The following is a 23,893-nucleotide window of genomic DNA, read 5'->3' as shown; positions in this document are numbered from 1 at the left end:
GAACATTCGCGATCATGTGACGTCACACTTGTCCATGTGAGTCGAGTCTAGATTTTTCGCCGGTATTCTGTGGCACTATATAACCAGTGTAGTACTGTGTTCCAGTAGGTTCCAGGATCATTACTCACAATCAAGCGCTCAGAATCGAATTATTTTATTTCACATAAGTGTCTCACCGAGTTACTCGGTCAACAATAAGAAGTGTCTGGTTCGTTTGAATTTCAAGTTTTTTGAAAAATGTCCGTCGTCGGATTTGACCTCGGCAATCAGTCGTGTTACATTGCTCTTGCCCGAGCTGGTGGTATCGAAACCATCGCCAACGAATACAGCGACAGATGTACACCGTAAGTATGATTTTATTTTAAGGAATTTTAGACATAGGCGAAATACCTAGAGGGTAAAATGGTTGGCTTCTAGTAGTATCTAGACCCAAGGTAGAGCTGAGAAGACTCGCTCACGTTATGTCATTCATTTGTTCACAATAGTGAAATTTTCTAATGTAGTTTACATTTCCGCCCCCAAAATGATCCCAATCGCTTTCTCGCCGACTTTCTTGGGTTTGTAGGCCTTTGAATCTATTTGCACCTCCATAGTAACACTGAGATTGTGTTATATGGAACATGATCAGGCCATTGAGCTAGCTCCGTGCTTCCGGTGTACCACGCCATAATATAATTCATAGCGTGGACAGATCAAAATGAAGCCATCCTTTTCGTTCAGGACATGTAGCCACTCTCTCCATGAACCACCATAGCATGGGGATGGAGTTACATCTCCCCTGTTGAGTTGTGGCAAAAGAAATATCACAAAGATAGTGTTCTAAAACGGTAGCTTTTACTGTAAAACATTTCTGTGGCATAGCTGTAATACACTCTGTGAATCAGAACAATATTAGTACCAAGCTATAATCTACATCATTTTCATAAAGTTCCACAGTGACAAACTTGATGTAACAAATACAAAACAGCACAGCACAGATAGACAACAAACTAGTATCGTTACATTCGACAGAGTCAAATCTGTACAAGAAATATACATAGACAAGGTATCCCACTATCTTCTATCAGCATCCACATTTTACTCACCTCTATAGAGTAGGGCTTCACATTTTCCCCTCTCCTGTAAAGCTCTCCTAGTAAAAAGGAATATTGGTTGACGAAATTGTTATCACAAAGCAGTGTGTGTTACATTTTCTAGAAAATGACTCTAACAGGAAATCTTCTTTCGTATTTGTGATTTTTCATTTCCAATAATATACCATACTTTTAACAGTTTTCATCCAAGTTCATATCGACATGCCTGTGATAATAGAGCTAACAGAAAAACTTATGTGTTGTAAATTTTGTCAAAGCTTTGCCAAACTATTTCTGTGTTGAATTAAATTTTAACCCACCAGTGGTGAAAAGTTAACCTCATGATACTGAAACACCCACTACGGAAACAATTTATTTTGAGTTTAAAGAAGCCCAAGGACTGGTACCCAGAAAGACTGTATCACAGATACAATTGTCAGTCATGTATTTTGTAATGGCATAAATGGGCATTTCTGTCCAGTACGATTCCTAATTGTAACTGATTCGCTGTAGTACATACATATACCTGTATTGTTGTTTATGTTGAGTTAGTCATTTCCAGAAAATGATTCCCTCATGTTGCACGAAGTAAATACAAACACAAGTAGACTGGGTGAATTATTTCACACCTTCTCCCGAAGTTTTGAAGACAGGGAATATTGTTTCATGTTTTGAAGTGCAAAAGCAAGCTGAATTTACACAGCACTTTGGCAATTGAGAGGAAGAAGCTTGATTGTAATAATCTGCTAGAATTCATAAAATAATTTTTTTTTTTTTAATGGTAGGACATGTGTATCACTTGGAGAGAAGCAGCGAGTAATGGGAGTATCGGCCAAGAATCAGGTTAGTTGCCGCTGATCCAGAGCAGTCTTTGTAAGACAATGAGAATATACCAGAATATAGCGATTCTAGCATTGATGTTACCATTGAATGCATGTATCTGTGATTAGATTTCTCTTTGACATCCCAATCTGCAACCAACTGCCTTCCAGAACCTTCCAGAGTGTAAAGGACCTTAGATTATTAAAGCACACATGTGACAGACAAAACTCGCAGGGTTTTGCTGATTTTTTTTTTTTTGGGGGGGGGGGGGGGGGGGGGCCAGCCCCATTTTGATTATTATCCAAACATTTTCACAAACTGTATGACACAGTTACACCTAGCAACTCTGCATATATATATGATACTTAATCTCTGTTCAGTCCGTTGGCCGTTTAAACTCCAAACAAACAATCTCATGTATTCATTATGTTTGGAGGAAGTTAGAATCATAATTTTATAGTGGGATTTGCTGACTTTGTTTGGGTCAAGGGGGAGAAGATTTAAGGTCAAATGGAATTGGGTTTCATTTGCCATGCACATATCAAATAATCGACAGTCCCTATAATGAAAGTGCCATTGCAGTCATACTGGTAGCAGACTCAAAAATTGATGTCTTATACTTGTGGTGTAACACACGATACCTGAGCTCTCATGTCAACACATTTGATGTGAGCAAAGCTAAGATGTGAGATGTCATGTTGGCCAAGAAGACAAAAAAATTCTCAGAAATACCAATTTACATCAATCACTTGCTTAGTTTACTAACATAATCCATATTTTTTATCGTGTTGCAGATGATTTCCAATGTTAAGAACACATTGCATGGCTTCAAAAGGCTTTTGGGAAGAAAGTTTGATGACCCATTAGTTCAGGCAGAAAAAGTTCATCTACCATATGAGGTGGTAAAATTTCAAAATGGAGATGCTGGAATCAAGGTATGGAACATGTGAATTAAAATATCATGAAGATATGTTTCAACCCTTGCTTGTTCATTTGTCTTCTCATTTTGTATTGATGTAATTGCTAACATATAAATCATATTTCTTGCAATACAATACCAATCATCAGGAGATTAACCGGGCTCAAAATTTAAATTTTGGTGTCGTGGTTCATGAAACCAGTAAAATGTATTCCAGTGAAAAAAAAGGTGATGGTCCTTGCAAAATATATTTAAAAATCCCATATTAAATTTTCCCTTAACAACTTACTGAGTTTTGCAAGTCAATTATTTATCACAATATGTAGTTATCATCGATTACTTACACAATTATTGCAATCTTGTCCAAAAATGTTCTTTTGTTGGCTGGATGACATGGGGATTGGATGTTGCGTCAACATAAACCATTGGCCTCTTTACACTGCAACAGCTATAAACAAACATTTCTATGAAAGGATACAGTATGGCCTAAATTGCTTGAACAAACTGTAAAAAAAAACTGAAAAAACTGCTGTTTGAAACCTGAGAATAAAAATTTCACTGTTTCAGTCATATTAATTGAAAGACAATCAGTTCATTTCAAAAGTGACATTGGTATTTGTTCAGTATTTTCCAAATCCTACATTTAAAAGTATATATTGACAGTCTTTTATGGTGATCAGCATGTTGATTTGATGGCTCAAAATGAAAAACTGGTAGTATTTGGACTGGACAAAGATTTTAATTTTAGCAACTGATAACACTGATGTACCATTTAAATATTATCATATTTGGAAGTGTCTTTCATTAGAGATATTTTACTTTTAATATTACATACAGAAATTCCAATGTGAAAAAAATCTTGGTGTGTGTGTGTTTATCTTTGTCACCAACAACAGGAAAATTCTAACCTTGCACAAGTGAAATGATGAAAGCTGCTTAATCCATTCTTTGAGTTTGGCTGATGCCTGACCATCCAACACTCTGCAGTGCAGCAATCTGTCTGCAGGGGTGTGGCACGTGGAGTACCTTACCTAGGGAGTGCTAGTGTTCTTCTGGTCCCCTAAGTCAGTGGCCATGTACCTGTTGTGAGGGTCATGACATCACCGGGAGGGGCGTATCAAGTATGCGTCCTCTCTTGAACCCATTGATATATGAAAGCTTACTGATCACTTGGTCGACAGGGAACAACCCAAACAGAAAATTCCTTCTGTCAAAAGTGAATGTCTGAAACAGGCTGTGAAGCAGACAATGTACAAACGCAAGAGCTGATTTTTTTTGACAGTCTCTTTACAGAATGTGTGTCTGTAAACACTCTTAACCTGTACAACTGCACATGGGACCATAAAATGCAAGGCAATTTCTATATAAACAATCTTGCCCTATCTGTACTGTACAATCTTATTGTGGAACAGGGCAACTTTTTTTTCAGTGTTTACTTTTGGTTTCACATGTCACATGACTAAAGACTCTTTAATTTGAAAAAGATAAGTGACCAAACATCGTACAACCATAACACACTTTAAGCATGTTACTTTGGAAGAGCATATTAAGTCAAGTATTTAGTTTTGACTCGTGTAAATTCTACAGCTGCTATAACATACCAAGACGAGTAGATGAAAATACACAAGGTTTTGGCTCAATACTGCTTTTTACTGACTTGGCAGAAGGGAAAGTGAAACTGTGTGCCAAGGAAAGGGTGAAGTCAAATGTTGAGTTTTGACACGTGTAAAGTCTGGATGTCATCCCATTTCCAATAAATGTTCTATGAAAAATTTCGCTGAATTCTAAGAGAACATGTCACCGTGGTATTAGTGTTCCCTCTTGGTGAACGTAATTCAACCAAGCAGTTCCGCAGGACTCAACAATGCACCTTCCGTATTTGTAATGTACTTTCACCCAAAAGCTCAGAAGTTTTACATGTAAGAAATTGCATCATGTACCATTTTATCATCTGATACAAACAGTGAGTGTGAAAGTCTTGTTGGCACAGATTGTTCATAGTTGTCATCTGTCTGTCTGAACAGGCAAACTACCTTGGTGATGCCGAGGAGTTCAGCATCCCGCAGGTCGTAGCCATGATGCTGACTAAACTCAAAGAAACAGCAGAAGCCAACATTGGAAGAAAAGTTGTCGACTGCGTACTGTCGGTAAGTTAGCAAAACATATGTCATTAACGGATATCGTGTTCACAGTCATTAGAAATTATCTTTGTCAGGATTGTAAAATTTAAACCCTTTCATCCAGAAACATGGTACATCCCCATTGTTCCTAACAGATCGGAAGGGTCAATATACCAAGAGCGGGGATGAAAAGGTTAACGTCTTGCCTGAGTTCTGACCAACTGTATTGTTGGGTTTGATTAGTTTTCATGTAAATGGATATTGTGTGTTGTTGGTATGTTAAACATCACATTCAATTCACTGTGTGTGATCTGTCAACATTGCGGATTAACCTCCATCCTGCCAAGTTCATTTTGTCACTATCATGTCAAGTTCATTGAAACCACTGAGGCATGTCCATTTTGTTGCATTTTAAAAAATATTTGAATGCTCATGAAAATATCAATACTGCAAACACAAGTTTTACTGACTAAACCTGCTATAACATAATGTGCCTAATGGGTAGAAATATATACACTTGGCTCAAAGCCGCTTTTTGCTGACTCAGCAGAAGTGATAGGCTTGCAGGATAATGGTTATGTAGTACATTATTTGCACTCTCTTTTCATATTTGCCACATCCACTCTTCTTTCTTCATTTACAATTTTTTAAAGAAGAATGATTAACTGTACTTCTTTGTGCTTGCATCAATACTGCTCAATCCCTACCCATCCACTAAAATATTATCATTCATATATTAAAGGGACAAAGTCGGCCATTTTGTTTGATACGAGATACTACTTATATTGTTTGACATGTTGAAAGATACTGACTGAATGGGTGACCATGCATATATTCCACCCCAGTTTTAGACACGATACATGAAACCGTAGCGAAAATGAATTAATGGTCATGACCATTAATTCATTTTCGCAATGGTTTCATTTAATTTGTCTAAAGCCGGGATAAACCGGGGTCGAATATATGCATGATCATCCATTCATTCAGTATCTTTCAACATGTCAGACAATATAAGTAGTATCTCGTATTAAACAAAATTCGTGAAAAATGGCTGACTTTGTCCCGTTAAGTCTCCAGTTACACGCTGTGATATATTCTTATCAAAACTGCACATCATCTGAGTTCCGTCTGAGAAAATATAGATTGGAACCTTCGCACATGTGCAAGAGAATGAGGGACGGCTTTTTCTCAGCAGTCTAGGGTGTCCAGTCACCCAAGGCACCATAGCAGTCCCTGACAACTCATCAAAAATCATCGTGGCATTGCCTGTCTTCTGTTTGTCTATCACATCATGCAATTAATGTGGTGCATTTTGTAAAATCCGTCAGACAATGAAAATCAGTGAAAATAAAGCATATGAGGTGTACTGTCAGCAGGTAGTTTAATAAGAAATGAAAGATGAACTTTTGATTTGCTGTAATTTCGAATTAATGAAATTTGCATGCTGTTGATCTCAACAAGAAGAGTTGGTTATTTTGATCATGAAAGTTTAAAGGAAATTGGTGACATATCTGATGAGAGTAGTAGTTGTCATCATAGTATTTCCTTCAGTTATCAAATAAATTAATTACGTCACTGTACAGTTCTGACATATCAGAGAGTTTAAAGTACTTGGAATTGAGTGTAAAATGAACAAAATAAATATGTGGTTCAAACTTCTGTACTCGATGTGCCCTTCTCTGCAGTGCCAATCAGTATGGATGTTTTTCACTTTGAGATATCGAGGTTACGCTTTATGATTTAAGCTGTTGTTAACCTGAATTTGAAATGTTTTATAAAGGGTTTGAAAAGTTAATATGTGTTTGAGAAAACCCAACTCAAAGTAAAGAGTTTCATGCAGCAAAATGTTGAAAGCTGAATACTAAATAGTACCGTAAATGCCAAGATGGAAGATATCACGTATGAGATGAGTCCATAAAATGGCCCATTTTCCTTATTTCTCATTCTCTGTGGTGTAAGAAAACATTTTTTACGAGAAGTGATCCAGATCTCTTTACCGTCATTTTTGTGCAGGTGCCTAACTTTTACACAGATACTGAAAGGAGAGCTCTCTTGGATGCAGCAAAGATATCAGAACTGAACTGTTTGAGACTTATGAATGACACCACAGCAGGTAATGCACTCATGTACCTCATCAGATCTGACGCAATGAAAATGTTTGTTCTCTGATAGTAGTAAAACCTCGCATGAATATGAAATAACATTTCATTTATTCTTCAGCTGTCTTTTTTGAAAATTTATTTTTCTGAAAAGTTTACACAGGGATGGTTAAAATCAAAATATTGTTAAATGTTAGGTAATTTGTTTCTCAAGTACCAAATTTGTTTGATTTTGATTCTTTATTTAGTGAAGATAATAGTTTCCAGTTTCCATGAGGAAAATTTGAGCAAAAGTTTTAAGTCTTTCACTTTTGAGGCACAAACAATGTACTGTAAAACAGTTTACCGTGTACAAAGTATAGATTTCCCCATGAAGATACAACAATTATAGTATCAGGTAATACAGACCAGAATTCAGCGGGCATGATTGGCTGTTACAAATTTTTCATTCAAACCGCTAGGTTTATACCAACGGACATATTTGGAAATCGGGTTGTGTAGGGGTCATGAAAAGTGATAAAGTTGAGATTATGAAAAATAGTCAAAAGTATGAACCCAGGGAAGAAAGCCCTAAAAATCTATGTGAAGTCATCTGTGAGGATCACAACTCGCCAATGTTGAAGGAATTGTCAAAATTTTGTGACATGATTGATACTGTCCATGTTTTGTCATTTATAAAGAAAGAGTATTCTCATGAAAATAATTTCAAGCAAACGAAACCATATAAAAAGTAAGATATGTGCGAGTCATACACACGGGGGGGCCCAGATTCTTACAGCTCCAGAAGAGAAAACTATGATGCATTATTTAGCAAGGCACACATTCTGCAACTCTTATCAATTTTTCCATTTGATTTGAATTTTCACTTGTGTGCCAGATAAAACATGGATTTGGTTCTTTCAACCTTGTAGAACACTCAGTTACTTGGTTGACAATCTAAGTCCAGGACATTTTCAAAATCATTTTTCATCTATCTTAAACTTTGTAAATCTTTTAAACATTCTTTGTAATTAAAGTCCGCAAATCTTCTCAGATCTGTTGAGGTTTTCGCCATATTACCAATAGTAGAGCTGTATGTTAGCTGTCTGGTGATCTATGAACTAAATTTCAATTTTTGATTCACCATGTGTTGTTTAGGTGTCCATACAACAGACTTGACCATAATCGCAAATTTCCCGCATTACAATATACAGAAATTGTTCAAAGTTGCCTTTAGCAAAACATATGAGCAAATGTTTGTCTCCAATTGGAAAATTGCCTTGTACTGGAACAGCAATTATTTTCCTGGTTTCGGTCTCATAGTTTAATCAGCAACACTCCAAAGCGGACCTCTTGGAATCTCATCATCATTATTCATGTCTCCCTTTTTCCCGTTATATACAGTTGCCCTGGCCTATGGCATTTACAAGCAGGACTTACCAGCACCGGAGGAGAAGCCCCGCAATGTGATTTTCGTTGACATGGGTCACTCCGCTCTGCAAGTGGCTGCCTGTGCTTTTAACAAAGGAAAATTAAAGGTAGGTTTGATATACCATTGACAAGGCACTTCATGTGAAAAGATGCATAAACTCCAAATCATTACCTAAATATTGTGATGTAATTCCACTTTGGTCTCGGCTCCTTAGACACTCATTGTTAACCCTTATCCAGCCAAGTTCATGTGTCACCATCTGGACAAGTCCGTTAAAAAACCAGCGAGGCATAGTGTGTCGCGTATGCTGCATTTTTAACAAGGACTTGAATATTTGAGAGCCTGTAAACACTATAAACATTACAGACTTGATGGGTCAATATAGGTATAGATTTTGCTCAATACAGCTTTTTACTGACTCTGCTTATTGGGAAGTGATACTGCCTGACTGGATTGGGGTTAATATTAAGCAACCCATCAGTAACCAAGGTGTTAATCTTTCCTCCATCAGGTTTTAGCAACTTCAGCAGATCCTACTTTGGGTGGACGTGACTTTGATAGGGTGATCAGCAACCAGTTTGCCGAGGAGTTCAAGAAGAAATACAAGGTGAGTGGAGTTTTGTCTTGAAGGATCCCGTCACCATTTGTGTATGTTTGGTATAGTTTACTACGAAATGATATTGAATGGATGGCGTTGTGTGTGAATACCAGCAGGTGCAATATGTTATGTCCAGCAGACAAGACGACAGTTTGTGGAGAATGCAATGTTCATGTAGCCAACACATCACCACTAACATATAAACAACGTACCAATTCAGTGACTGCTTGCAAGATTTACAGAGACAAAAACATTGAGCCTTTGCGCACGCACACACACACACACACACACACACACACACACACACACACACACACAACATTACCGACAGAAGTGTCACCAAGCCCTGACAGTTTCATTTTCACTCGCAGTGAGAACATTCCAAAAGAAGGGAAATAATGACCGCATGCCACTGAACTGTCAGGCGGGAAGGTAGTCATGAGGGTGATTTTACAAGTGCACATTTCTTTAGCAGTTCTAATCCACCCCAATGGATTTTGAACTTTCGCAGGTGTGCGACACAAAATTGAGACTCTCTGGCAGCAAGGTTAATTCCACCATCTTGGCTGTCTCTCTCTTCTCGGACATTCTAGTTTTTAAACACACCACAATTGGAATATACCGGTACAATTGGATTGTCATTTATTGATTTCTTAGACATCTTACATTTCTCAATGTCGTGTATCTTCACAGATTGATGCAAAGTCAAAGCCGAGGGCTCTTCTGCGACTTCTGGCCGAGTCCGAGAAACTGAAAAAACAGATGAGTGTCAATGCCAATTTACTGCCCCTCAATATTGAGTGTTTCATGGAGGACATAGATGTTAGTGCAAAAATGAAGAGGTATGTTGTGAGCAGTGTGTTCGCTGCCTTTTTTCCTTTGCTTGGATACTGGCAAATGATGTTGGAAACTTTGTAACTTTTATGTCGTTTTCCAAAATAACTGTGCATATGCACTTAGCAGAACTACTCTAAAATCGCTTCGGAACCAGCCCAGTGCAGATGCAACACCTAAATAATGGCGTTGAGATTACAAGCGTATGTATGGCTGAGGTCAAAAGTCACATCACATTTTCTTCATCTGAAATTAAGATGAACCATACTGCGTATCATGCCCAGTGTCTGATGAACCCCATACGAACAATATTATGCCCAGTAACTTTCAGAAAGTCAACAAAGCTAACAGGGTGCGCCCTAAATATGGCGTCATCATTTTGTTTTCAGAAAAGACAAGTCACTCACACACTGGGAAAACCATGATAAAGTTATCACTATGACTAGCTGAAAGCCTTACGAGTAAAGAGTATCTCAACATTATGATGCTAATTGTTGGCTCAACTGTATTCAATTGGCTTGACAGACCCATGTGCTTTACACTGATATGCAGATAAGAATGGACAGTGAAATTGATCTTTATGTTGCCACACTTGTGTAATTGGTTTGTAAAGTTGTTCCAAAACTTGCCTCAGAAGTTGCACTGACTTGTTATAACTGCGGTGAAAATCAGAGAGCTTTTATGGACCCATAATAAACACACGTCAGGGAGTACACTTTGAAGTGCACTTCACATACACAGACTCATATTACATTACTATAAGCTGCTTTGAGTTACATTGTATCACAGCCAAGTCAGAGTCTAGTTGTCATTATAATCTTGTTGCCTTTGCATTGTATGAAGTTCTTTGGCAAAAAAAAATCATGATTTACAGGAAAAGAGGTGTACATACTCCAGAAGTAATAAGTGAGAAAGTTGTTGAAATGTACAGGGATAGAAAGTCAGGAAATCTTTACCCTACACACTCAGACACTATTCAGTGTCTACTTTATTGCTTTATATTAACAATTACAGCAGAAGCCTACTGTGAAACAACACTATCATCCGTCTGTTGTTTGCCGCAACTCAACTAAAGTTACCGATCCTGTAGTAAATTTTGAAACAACTTTACAAACCAATTACACAAGTGTGATAACATTTAGATCAATTTCACTGTCCATTCTTATCTGCATACGACAGTAATAGGTTTGAAATTGTTCAATTGAGATTCAACTGTACAAAAATGATATGATATTTTTGTTTGCTGTTCTTTAAAATTTCTGTCTTTTACACTTGGCGCACGAGTTATTGGAACACTAAATTAGGTAATTACCCAGCAACTTGGCTGAGTACTTTGCTATTTGACCTGGCGTTTACCTAAACAAGAGTCTGTTTTATGGTCTGAAGACTGATAAGATATCCACCACACTCAGCAGGCAGCTCCTCCACTGAGTAAACTGATATGCCTACACTGCAAAAAACATATTTGACTCGTGCCCTAGCATCTTGATCATGTTTTTATTGTATACTTTCAGGGCTGACTTTGAAGAAATGGCTGCTGATCTTCTGAAAAGAATTGAAGCTCCTCTAAGACAAGTTCTTGCAGATTCCAGTGAGTAGACATGGTGACTAGGATTGACATGTGTAATGAATGTCGAGCAAATCATGACATGCCTTGGATCAAAACTATCTGATATCCTATATCTAGTTCTTATGCTCCAGCCTTTTCTCGAAGCATTTGCTCATAAATATTTCAACAACTCGCTTACTGATGAGTATAAGCATTTTTTTTAATACCATGATTGTGTTTATTCTTTGGCAATAACCACCAAAGGGTTAATTTTTAGGCAGATTAAAACATATGAAGTACCACAATTTGCATCTAACGTGAGAAGATATCCTTCCATGTGCTTTCTCCTTATCGTTAATGTTTATACTTTCATTCAATCTCATGCCCATGACTGTACAACACATTAACTGGGGTCGTTCCCTCAAAGCAGGGAGCACTATACAAAATACAGTCCTGTATTTGGCTTGTAATCCATGTCAATGTATTTTGACCCTAGAACTGAAGAAAGAGGATGTAGAATCTGTTGAAATCATTGGCGGCTCTACCAGAGTTCCTGCTGTCAAGGAAATCATCAAGAAAGTTTTCGGCAAAGACCCTAGCACAACTCTGAATCAAGATGAAGCTGTAGCTAGAGGCTGTGCCTTACAGGTAAAGGAGATGATGATAATGATGTTGATGGTAGAAGTGGTGTTGGTGGTGTTGGTGGTAGTGATGATGATGATGATGATGATGATGATGATGATGATGATGATGATGATGATGATGATGGTGGTGGTGGTAGTGATGATGATGGTGATGATGATGATGATGATGATGGTGGTGGTGGTGGTGGTGGTGGTGGTAGTGATGATGATGATGGTTATGATGATGATGGTGGTGGTGGTAGTGATGATGATGATGATGATGATGATGAGTATGGTGGTGATGATGATGATGATGATGATGATGATGATGATGATCTTTAAGAAATTTCTTCAATAATCAAGTATTATGAAGTAGGCCCATATACTTTTTGTAGGAAAAAGGTGATTTTGTCTATAGCATGTTACTTGCACTAAATGGTCATGACACCCTGGCTATTTTACATAATGACTTCAAGTTATCAGAGTGGCACTTTCCACCAAAAATACACATATCAAATGAAGTTAGGAAATGCCAGATAATCTTGAATGGATAATTGTTTCCCAGATTGAATCCATATGTGTATTTGAAATTTCTTTATAAACAGACGGGTTGAATTCTTGCTGAGAAATTGCATATAGATTAAAAGAATTTTCAATGCAGAGTTATTTTCTTTCGTTTCTCTACCTCAGTGTGCAATTTTGTCACCCACGTTCCGTGTGCGGGAATTCGCCATCACGGATGTAACGGCATACCCAATTAAGCTGACCTGGAAAAGCAGCATGGAGGAGGAAAGGTAGGCATGCCATGTTTTCGCTTCAAACTTGGAGACATGTCATTGTTAAGATAATTTGTGCCTTAAAATTGGAAGACTTGAACTTTTGCCGGAACTTTCCTTAAGTAAACTTTACTGTAAACTATTCCCTTTTGAAATCAAGAAAACAAATCAGGGGTCACCATGCAAAATTTGGTACTAGAGAAACAAATTTCTCAATATTTAGTTACACTTTGAAGTCGAAATGGCTGCCATCCCTGTGTTAAGTCAATTTGGAAAAATTAAGTTTTCGGTTTGCACAAAACTAAGCCATTGAAAACTTTATTTACTCCATGAACTTCAAAAATCAGCCCCCACGAGTGGTAGATCAAAAATGGTATTTTAAAAATTTGAGAGTTTGACTCTGTTGTCCTGAATATCTTTCAGTGAGATGGAAGTTTTTAGCAAGAATCATCAGGCTCCATTTTCCAAGATGTTGACATTCTACAGACAAGAACCTTTTGACTTGGAAGCAGTATACATAGACCCCAAAAGTCTACCGTATCCTAACCCATACATAGGTAGGTAGAAGGTGGAGTGCAAGTACATGTAGCTCCTATGCACACACACAACCACATAGTCTCATGGCACTTTTGTTTATTCTGTGTCCTCGCACGTGTTTTGCGATTCTCTTCAAACATGCTGAAAGATGTTTCACTTACACGACCACAGACTCGTGTAAATCTTCGCAACACTGATACACAGGTCTGGAGCGGTTCGTCAAATTGTATAGACCAAAGTTTAAATTCATGATATGTTTCATTAGAAATTCTCATTCTATGACCAAAGGGTTCTGTACAAAATAAACTCTGTAAAGAGGACACTTTTGTTTTCTAGATTTCTTTTCAATGAAACGACTTCCAGTGATACACATTGTTCAAACTCAGTACCAACTGACGGCAGACGACATGAGTCGTCGTTCATACTCTGTATCTGGTTGTAATTGTCATTGTAGCACATTTATAGTAGTTCAATCTGTCATTCTATTGATTGATCTTTCGCAGGTGTGCAACATTAAATTGTGTGGAATTTGACAGCATGGTATGAACTGTATACCTTAGCTGTCAGTTTAATCACAGACACTGTTTTTGCATCACACCATTTTTTGATACCTACATACAGGCCTTGACAAACACAGATCAATTGATATTCTCATCTTTAATTGCTGACATTTTATATTTGCTCAGCTGTATTTCCACTTCTTCACATAGCATGAATATATTAGAGAAAAAATATTTTCCTCTCTTCTGATAGGTCGTTTCACAATAAACAAGGTCACCCCTAATCCCCAGGGTGAAAGTTCAAAGGTCAAGGTCAAAATCCGGGTCAATATACATGGTGTATTGACCCTGCCGTCTGCCTCCATGGTTGAAAAACTGCCGGAGCAGCCAGAAGGTGAGGTGAATGGACCGGAACCCATGGAAACAGACCAAACTGAAGACCAGAAGAAAACTGAAGCTGGTGAGGAACAAAATGCTGATAAACAAAATGAGCAACAAGCGAACCCAGAACAGAATCAGGAGGTGATTATATTTGAAGATTTTCCATCCAGGGAATGTGGTTCAGTTATTTAGCTTTTATTAATCCTTTCACCCCAATTCCCTGTAAACAGGTCCACATACACCATTGATAACAATGGGTTTGGACCAAACCATGGTCGTGAAAGGGTTAAAGACTGGGGAATCTACACATTTCAATCTCTGAAAAATAGGTAGATAAAGATTTGACACTTCAGACACGAATTGAATAAACAGAGGAAATTCAGTCATTTTGCATAAACTAACATGTAATATCACTGAAAATGTTAACGAGCAACTTTTAAGGGAATGATGGGGGGGATGTAAGGCCTTTTAACACTTTCACCGCGGGAGGGCGCATTCTGCGCCAACGGCCAGACTGCGGGAGGCGCGTAAACGCGCCAAGAACGTACGCGTTTATATTCGTTCGATATACGTTGGCTTTGTTTGATCTACATCATGTTTGTTGACTATTTCCTCAAGCCTAGCGTAGTGTATGAGGTAGAGGTCAAACCTAAATGAGCATGCGCGCCAAATTTGTAAACAAATGCCGCCATATTCGGTCATTTCTCGGCCGTGATTTGTAAGGATCGTGTGATCGGTTGTTGTTTTCCTTTCAGAGGGTATTTAAAAATGGCGATGCGGGCACAGTTTAACACCCACAAAGCCCTTGAGCATGTTTTTCTAGACGCTAATAGTGGAATTGTCACTGATCGTGAAACTGAACTCGACGGAGATAGCAGAAGTCAAATTTCAAATTACAACTCTAATACAGAACTTGAATATGTTCCCAAACCAGTTGAGCAAAGACAGAGATCACAAGCAAGACAGGAAGGTAGGCAGCTGAGCATGCTGAGAGAAAAATGCGACAAAGGGCCGGTGACTGGCATCACAAACGTTGTTGGGGTATCCTGTGGATGTTGTATGACATCAATGTATCAATGACAATTCACATCGGACTAGCTACCCGTATATAAGCTTATATATAATATAGCTCTCTTTTGAATGTCAGATGTACCTGTTGTTCGAATTTCAACTTGAAATAAATATGCATATTAATCTCATTTATGTGGAATATGTTTTAGTGTATGTGTTCCTCCTACTAAATTTGAGTTGATAAAACGTAATTAGTAATTTTTAAAGTGTTACGCTGAGAAAAATACATTTATATATTGAAATAACAAAAAATGCAACATTTTTTGAAATTTTTTTGTGAAATCCAATATGGCCACCATGATCACGTGATCTTCAAGGTGTGTCACATGACCTTTTGTGCATTTTTATGATGCTCTGTCATATGGCAATACTCACTGAAAAAATTGTCCCGAATACTCTAATAATTACAAGGATATAGCACATGCCTGTAAATCAATATTTATAAGGCCATATATCCATAGAAACCTACGCACAGGAATGCACGTATGAAAATTAATTACGCAGTGAAAATGTTAAGGGCCATGTTTTGCTTTTACTTTTGTGGACCCATAAATGGAAACACAACTATCTATGTAAAAACTACAAGATTTAGTTATCTCACATTAGCAAAAAGGTATAATGAAGATATGAATGAGCTCTAGAATGAAGGTTCCTCCTTTCTTGTATCAGGCTGCCATGGAAACAGACCAAACAGAGGCCCCCAAGACTGAGAATGATGATGATGCTGCCAGGGCCACACCAGAGGAAGAGAAAAAAGAGAACACTGACGCGAAGAACGGGGAGAAGAAAGCAGAACCACAATCAAAGAAATCCAAGAAACAAGTGAAAATGATTGACCTACCAATAGACATTCACGTCAATCGGTTTACGACTGGACAGATTAATTTAGCTGTCGAGAAAGAGGTGGGTAGTGTTTCATCCCCCTTCCATATCATTGGTTTAACGCCTGTTGTCAGCACAAATTGATCGAACAGCATCACATGCAATAGTATGAAAGGGAGATTGGACGGAAGCATTTCAATTACATGATAGAAGGGTTTTTCAACATTTATTCAAAATTTATTCAACTCTGGCGCTGCCATTAGCCAAAAAAAGGTATTTCTCATTATTGGATCTCTGCAGCATATTATCTTATCTGATCACACTGAATTGTGTAAAGGATTATACCATGCTCACAACAAGATTAATTTTTGTCTGATTGACACAGGGCAAAATGATTATGCAAGACAAACAGGAGAAAGACAGGATAGACTCCAAAAATAGTGTAGAAGAATATGTGTACGACATGAGGAATAAATTATATGAAAGATACGAAAAGTTTATATCAGAAAAGGTAAGTAAATTCAGGATATATTAAACAGTTTAACAATATACTCTGATCTGTAAATTTGAATTTCGCCTTGTCTTTTTCTTTGTGTTCTTATAAAGTTGGCAAAATATAATCTTCCACAATCTCACAAACTTCTCTGATCCTGGTAGAATTACTTCCTCAATGGAATGTGAATATTCCCAAGAAAGAATGAAGCTGTATCTGAAAAGTACAAAGAGAGAGAGAGCATGCTGTAAGCACACTTGTAATCTTGTTGCAATGTTGGCTGCATTGAGTGTCATCTTCTAGAAATTTGTTCAAAGACTGAACATGAACTGACGAGCAGCTGATATGGTTCAGTGGATATTAACCCTATGAGTGCTGTAATTTTTCCCACCAAAATTTTAGTACAACATTTTACCAATTTTTATGAATTTTTCCTTATTAGTTTTGATAATTTTGGAGCAAATGCACATCACATTTAATTACCTGCAGTTTTTAGTCCCCACGGACACCGTCCGGGGGGACTTATAGGTTTGGTCATGTCCGTGCGTGTGTGCGTGCGTGCGTGCGTCCGTCCGTGCGTGCGTCCGTCCGTTCACGCAGATATCTCAGAGATGCCTGGAGCGATTTCATTCAAACTTGGTACAAGGATTACTTCATATGTCATACAGATGCACGTCAATTTGTTTTTTGATACGATCCAATATGGCTGCCAGGCGGCCATTTTATTATGATTTTTTCATGTACAGAGCCATAACTCAGACATGTTTCAACTGATTTTATTCAAAGCTGGTACAAGGACATTGACCAATGTCATAGATATGCACATCAATTTGTTTTGTGATACGATCCAATATGGCCGCCAGGCGGCCATTTTGTTACGATTTTTTCATGTACAGAGCCATAATTCAGGCATATCTCAACCGATTTTATTCAAACTTTGTACAAGGACATTGACCTATGTCATACATATTCACATCGATTTATTTTGTGATACGATTCAATATGGCCGCCAGGCGGCCATTTTATTACGATTTTTTCATGTACAGAGCCATTACTCAGGCATGTTTCAACTGATTTTATTCAAAGTTGGTACAAGGACATTGACCAATGTCATAGATGTGCACATCAATTTTTCATGTGATACGATCCAATATGGCTGCCGTGCGGCCATTTTGTTACGATTTTTTCATGTACAGAGCCATAACTCAGGCATATCTCAACGGATTTTATTCAAACTTGGTACAAGGACATTGACCTATGTCATACATATGCACATCGATTTGTTTTGTGATACGATCCAATATGGCTGACATGTGGCCATTTTATTACGATTTTTTCATGTCCTGAACTACAACTCAGACATGTATCAAGCGAATTTATTCAAAAGTATTTTTATCACAGACCTAAAGAAGAGGACTCTATCCTCTCTGAGGACATGTAATCAAAGTACCCATTAACAAGTGGGGACTGTGTCATCAACGATGACTTGTTTATCAAAATTTTGGCAAAGCTCTGATAAAATTTGACTGGAGTATAGTTTGTAAAGGCAACAAAAATTGCCTTTTGCACTCAATGGGTTAATGGATGTTCAACGGCTTTATAAACAATCAGAAAGGTGAACAGAGAATGTTCAAATGTGTGCAAAGCTCAACAAAGACGCTGTTTTCCTTGTTCCCTGGTCAAGGTGACAGGTCGTCAAGTATAACGTAAACAGCACCAAATGCACTGGCAAACACTGGAAAAAAAAAAATACAAACACACTCCATCTTGTTCCCCCTTACAGGACAGGGAAACCTTCTCCAAGCTTCTAGACGACACTGAAAACTGGCTGTATGAAGATGGTGAAGATGAGAAGAAACAAGTGTACATAGATAAACTGGCGTCTTTGAAAAAATTAGGCAATCCTGTGGTGAATAGATATCAGGAAGACGAACTCAGGCCTAAGGCGTTCGAAGAATTTGGCAGTGCATTACAACAAGTCAGAAAAGTACTAGATCTCTATGCTCAAAAGGTAATAATTGTGTTGTATTTTGATATAACCTAAAATACCAAAATGTGTGCCCTCTTCATTGAATCAGGATTCTTCACTCATATTGTTTCATCATGGAAGTCAAATTTGATGTAGCAGAGTATTCACAGTAAGGTTACAGTTGCGCTGCTGCACTTTTTGGGGTGAATTACTCTCAACTCTCTGTGATGTGTATCAAGCCAGCCACATTGTGACACTACTGCGACTGCAAGGGCTTGAGCAATGTCCTCTTTCACATGTATATTTTGCATGTGGATTTTCATGAAGGCGACATGCCTATGAACCCTTTCACCACAAGATTTCGGTACGTTTTCAATAGCTGTCAATGGTGTCTGTGGATCTGTAACACAGGACATAATGGGTGGAAAAGGTTGACAAAGTACAAAATGCATAAGCTTCGTGTAAGAACGTTGCATGCCAATGTACAGTCTTATGCTTTCATATACTTTTCATTTGTTTACTTAACCCTTTGAGTGCTGTAAATTTTTCCCCGCCAAAATTTCAGTACATTTTACTAATTTTTATGAATTTTTCTGTGATATTTCTGATAATTTTGGATCAAATAACATCACATTTCCTTTTCTAGAGTTTTCTATCAAAATTTTGGCAAAAATCTGAAAAAAATTTACTGGGGTATATTTTATATAGGTGACAAAAATTGACTATGGCGCTCCAAATTTTTGTGTGTGTGTGTATGTAAGTATGTTTCTCCTGTAAACAGATTGTTTGGTTCTTCGAAAATGAGTTTTGTAGAGGATAGTCTTCTAGCCTGGATTGCGATTTAAAAACTATCCTTCAATCAGTTGTTTAATTCAAGTACTGAACACAGAAATAGTTTTCATTCATTTACTTTGTGTGCAACCATGAAATAATGTGGGTTTTTTTCGTGAGCAGGATGAAAAATATGACCATATACCTGAAGAAGATATGAAGAAAGTTGAGAAGGCTTTGAAGGAGAAACAGAAATGGTACGACACTAAATTGAATGCACAAAATCAACTAGCACCTCACCAAAACCCAGCTGTCATGTCAGATCAGATCCTTACAGAGAAAAAGGTCAGTATCAAAAACCTTGTTGGTTCAGTCTGAGATGTTTCTGGGTACGTGTGCTTCACAGCATCTGCTTTTGCTTGTGACAATGAATGTGTTGTCGGAGTTGTCAACACAAGAGGGTTGCCAATATTGGTCTGAGAATGGCCTGTTCGGGCATGTGTGCCTCACAGGGTCTGTCTCATTTGCATGATTGCTTTGCTAAAGTAAATTGCAGAGTTACATGAATACTGTCAAGTAAATCAGTCCATATATGTACATATGATACTGGTAATACTACATTAGGATTTTACTCTTCGGCCGAGTGAGGGCGCTATAATCATGGGTATGTAGATATCATTGAGTGGACAGGAATATGAGCAGAGACACAAAATGTGAAGTTATTCAGAGCACAAGATAGAATTTATTTGAGACTTTATCATTGTACAGATATATAATAAGTTTCATTTTATCGTAAAAGGTCCTAACACAAGCAGGTAACAATCGCAGGGTTGGTTCAACCAAGCATTTGACAAGTTTTGTCCAGAAACTGTTTGCAGTACAAATTTCAGCGGTCACGTGATTCACACTCATCAATGGTTTCCATGTGATCTGTCTCATTGCCAACAGAATTTGGAAACCGTCTGCAATCCCATCATCAACAAACCCAAGCCCAAGGTTGAACCACCGAAAGACGACAAGAAGGAAGAGAAGAAAGAAGGGGAGAGCGGAGACGCCAAGCCAGAAGGTGCTGCCACGCAACCTGAACAAGAACAACAGCCCCAGCAGCAACAACAGCAGCAGCCACAACAGGAAAGCAAATCACAAGAAGATATGGATTTAGATTAACTAGCGATCAAATGAACTTACTTGGCTCCCGATTCAAGTGTAGGATTTTAGATTCATAAACTTAATGTGATGTTATGATCAGTGAAGCTGAGCATTTGTCAGAATGCGACCCCACAACTTTGCCATGTTATGTCTGCTGGCTAATATGAGGACAGTCACCCCCCTGGACATTTCAGACTCGGACATTTCCCCTTAACCTCTGGAAAGGAGATTAGGGTGAATGATAGGGTCAGAGTGGGAACCGAATGGTTCAGTGTCTGTGGGGTAACTGTCTTATTATCAGCACAATGGAAAATGAAACGACATCACTACATGAAGATCAGGAAATTTTGTAATGCACAAAACTGTAGACAGGCATGTAAAAGAGGTATAATTAAAGCATGTTTGATAGAAATACTGGATAACAGACAGTGTGACGTCTGAAATTATTTATCCTACTGTTCCAAGAGTGTATTGGTAACCTAGACAACTGCAATAAAGCTCAACAAATGTAACACTGCTTTACTAAATGTCATGGACAATTTGCTAAATATAAATTTTACTGTTCACAAGTTTTTGTGAGTGGCATCTTTATAAGACACACTGGCCATCTTCCTATAGACTTGGCGTTTGTTCAAATACATCAAGTTGTCTGTCGGGTTGCCAATGTTTAATTTCGTCCTTCATCCACACATTCATATAATAAATTTGTAAAAATAACGAGAACAAACAAATATATCGCAGAAAACGGATATGACGACGCTTAATCAGAAATGTACTTTTTGCACAGTTAAAATTGAATAGAGTTATAAAACTTATTTGGAAGAGATTCACCTCAAATCAGGCAAATTCTCAACTTCACTTCTGATACTGAATTCAGTGCATTGTTGTGTAAAAGCTCGCTTGTATTTCACTGCTTCCAGATGTATTTCTATTGTAGAAAGTGTTTCTGTTTATAAGAGATTCTGTCCCAATAAATTGTAACTTCACCTCTGTAGCTAATAAACAGTATTCGCTTGTACTGTAGATTTTTTCAAACATTTCCTTCCCAAGGCATTGCAAAACCATCATTTTTTGCAAAATTAGCAGTTTCTGCTCCACTTGTACCAAATACCTTCCACATTGCAGTCTCTCAGTGCTACTAGTGGAGTTTTGTTTTCTACTATGTCTCCTCTTCGAAATACTTTATCATTGCATCCAAGCATTGGTTGTGCAAGAATACTCAAGTAAACCTAACCCTCACAACAAAACCAGTGTGTGTTGTTATTTTTTATAACTTTCAATGCATCCTGCAAATAAAAAAAACAGCTTGTAAATAGCGCCCTCATATGGTGTTCAATTAGCCAATCAGAATCTCGTTCACAATTGTATATGGAAAGCGAAGATCAGGCATGGTCAACCTGTCTGCATCTATCATGCTTGTTTTGTCAGCACCTCTGTAGTGTGGAGTAGCAAAACTACGAAACACAAAGAAACTACCCTGTCATTTCAGATTTGTATTTGCGTGATGTACTGTACAGTGCCGTGGACATGTAGGACAATGACAGTACAGTATTCAAACGGTGGAACACCAGTGTAACAGCCGTAAATTCTAAATGTTTTTTTTGTATGCTGCTGTGATTCGTTGTCTTGCACCACGTTGAGAAACTTCACATGCATTGTGCAATGCTTTTTTGAAGCTTTATGGTGGTTGTGTATTTATGTCAGATGTGGGAAATATTTCACCTAAGGTTCAGTTTTATGTAGGGGCCCCTCTCATTTCAGAAATTCCATCCCAGAAATCTTCAGGAGTACACATCGGTGTAGATTCAACAAAGTTATCTTTTAATGAGACCATTCCAGTCTTGCCTTCGTAACCCAAGGTACATGTACAACTATGATGGGTCCAATGAAATGGATAGTACTATGAGGGAGAAAAATTTGAAGGTGTGAGGCATGTTTTCTAGGCCAGTGATCTTGTCAGGAACCAGTCTGAATTTGCCATGTCTTGTGTTGTAAAAGAATGTCACTAGTGTGTGATTAAGTCCCTTTGTTGATTAGCATTGTTTGAAATCAGACTTGTCAATTTTACTGTATTAAAAATTTATTTGGTTTTTTTTTCAAATGTGAGAGGGAATGACCACTGAAGTATTCTATTAAAGACTTGAGACCACAATCTGAAATACTTTGCAGAAGTAAAAGGAACTGAAACTTCAAGCCAGCTTTCTAGAGATGATTTAAGCTGTATATTTTGCCAAGTAAAGCTTATTGGTCAGAAAGTGAAGCAGCCACGACTTACATATGTTTGGAATTTTTCACTTTTAGTAAATTGAAATAGCACAAAACTCTTGCTTCAAAACATTTGTGTTTTAATCCCTGACACTGCTAACATTCAGTCATTGAAATGTTGTTTAAATTATTATCATTTGCCTTAGTTTACTGTTCCTGCCTTTTTTCTTTCAAGACCATGCATGTTATAATCTTGACATTGATATTTTCGCTTTCTCTAGCAGTGTCCTTGGCATCCACAGAACTTCATTCACTGTTTATTGGAATATTGTTTTACAGTGCAGAGAATTTGCCTCCGTTTTTCGCTTGTCTGTATATATATGCAGCAAATTTTGACAGTTGTACAATCCCGTTACCAATAGTGAGATAAGTTTTGTTTTTCATGACAGCAGAAAGTTATGGGAATCATTAGGTTTGGATGAGATGTTTTTAAGCAGCCTGTGAGTCCAATTCTATGACTGAGATAAGCAATATTTCAGTGCTTTTTAGATTTATCAAGAATTATTGTAATTTTACAATGGCATGTGATATTTAATGATTGTTCCAGCAAAATGGCATAGTGTATTTCTGAAAAAAAAATTTCAGTAGATATGCCAGACATGTTTGACTGGTTCATGTCTTTGTGAACATAAGACAGCACATTACACAAAAATGTAGATAACCGGTGCATGCGTACACAATCCCGCATGAAAGCATGCATATATTTCACTCACACCGAGACACACACGTGCCCAATGCACCTCTACATACAAAACACACATATATATACATTAACTCGCACAAAAATACATGTACATGTCCCCCTTACATTGAAGGCAGAAAGTGACAACTGCCTGACAGTTCCATTGCCATAGTGTTGGTGATAATTTATATAAGTGTAGTGTTCATGATTATTGTAAAACAACTGTGCTACTGTTTTGTTCTTGTTTATTTGTTGAAGGTAGAAAGCGATAGCTGCCCGACAGTTCCTCAGCCTTAGTGATGATGACAATTTGTATGAGTTTAGAATTACTGATTATTGTAAACAACTTTGTTATTTGGATTTTTTTGTTTATGCATAAAGTTGATATTATTAAAATAATGCCAAGCCAATGTGCACGGTTTCTATGAA

General features: G+C 37.7%; 1 protein-coding gene across 1 annotated transcript; it reads left to right on the top strand.

Annotated features, from left to right (window-relative positions):
- Positions 1-23,893, top strand: LOC139131124 (heat shock 70 kDa protein 4-like). Its single transcript, XM_070697074.1, has 18 exons — positions 1-344; positions 1,859-1,916; positions 2,690-2,830; positions 4,839-4,961; positions 6,948-7,047; positions 8,417-8,550; positions 8,956-9,051; positions 9,736-9,884; positions 11,391-11,467; positions 11,922-12,073; positions 12,739-12,842; positions 13,248-13,381; positions 14,115-14,383; positions 15,983-16,216; positions 16,521-16,646; positions 18,412-18,639; positions 19,552-19,713; positions 20,317-23,893. Exons 1-18 carry the CDS (start codon positions 238-240, stop codon positions 20,533-20,535), a joined length of 2,613 nt encoding a protein of 870 aa, XP_070553175.1. The 5' UTR covers positions 1-237; the 3' UTR covers positions 20,536-23,893.

The sequence above is a fragment of the Ptychodera flava genome, chromosome 4 (genome assembly GCF_041260155.1).
Source record: "Ptychodera flava strain L36383 chromosome 4, AS_Pfla_20210202, whole genome shotgun sequence".
NCBI lineage: Eukaryota > Metazoa > Hemichordata > Enteropneusta > Ptychoderidae > Ptychodera > Ptychodera flava.
The sequence above is the reverse complement of the archived record's forward strand: the minus strand, read 5'-3'. Positions and strand labels throughout refer to the sequence as shown.

Coding starts and splice junctions, on each gene's coding strand:
- LOC139131124 (XM_070697074.1), top strand. CDS start 238: ATGTCCGTCGTCGGATTTGACCTCGGCAATCAGTCGTGTTACATTGCT. Junction 14,384..15,982: donor ACCCAGAACAGAATCAGGAG/GTGATTATATTT, acceptor TTCTTGTATCAG/GCTGCCATGGAAACAGACCA. Junction 18,640..19,551: donor TAGATCTCTATGCTCAAAAG/GTAATAATTGTG, acceptor TTTCGTGAGCAG/GATGAAAAATATGACCATAT.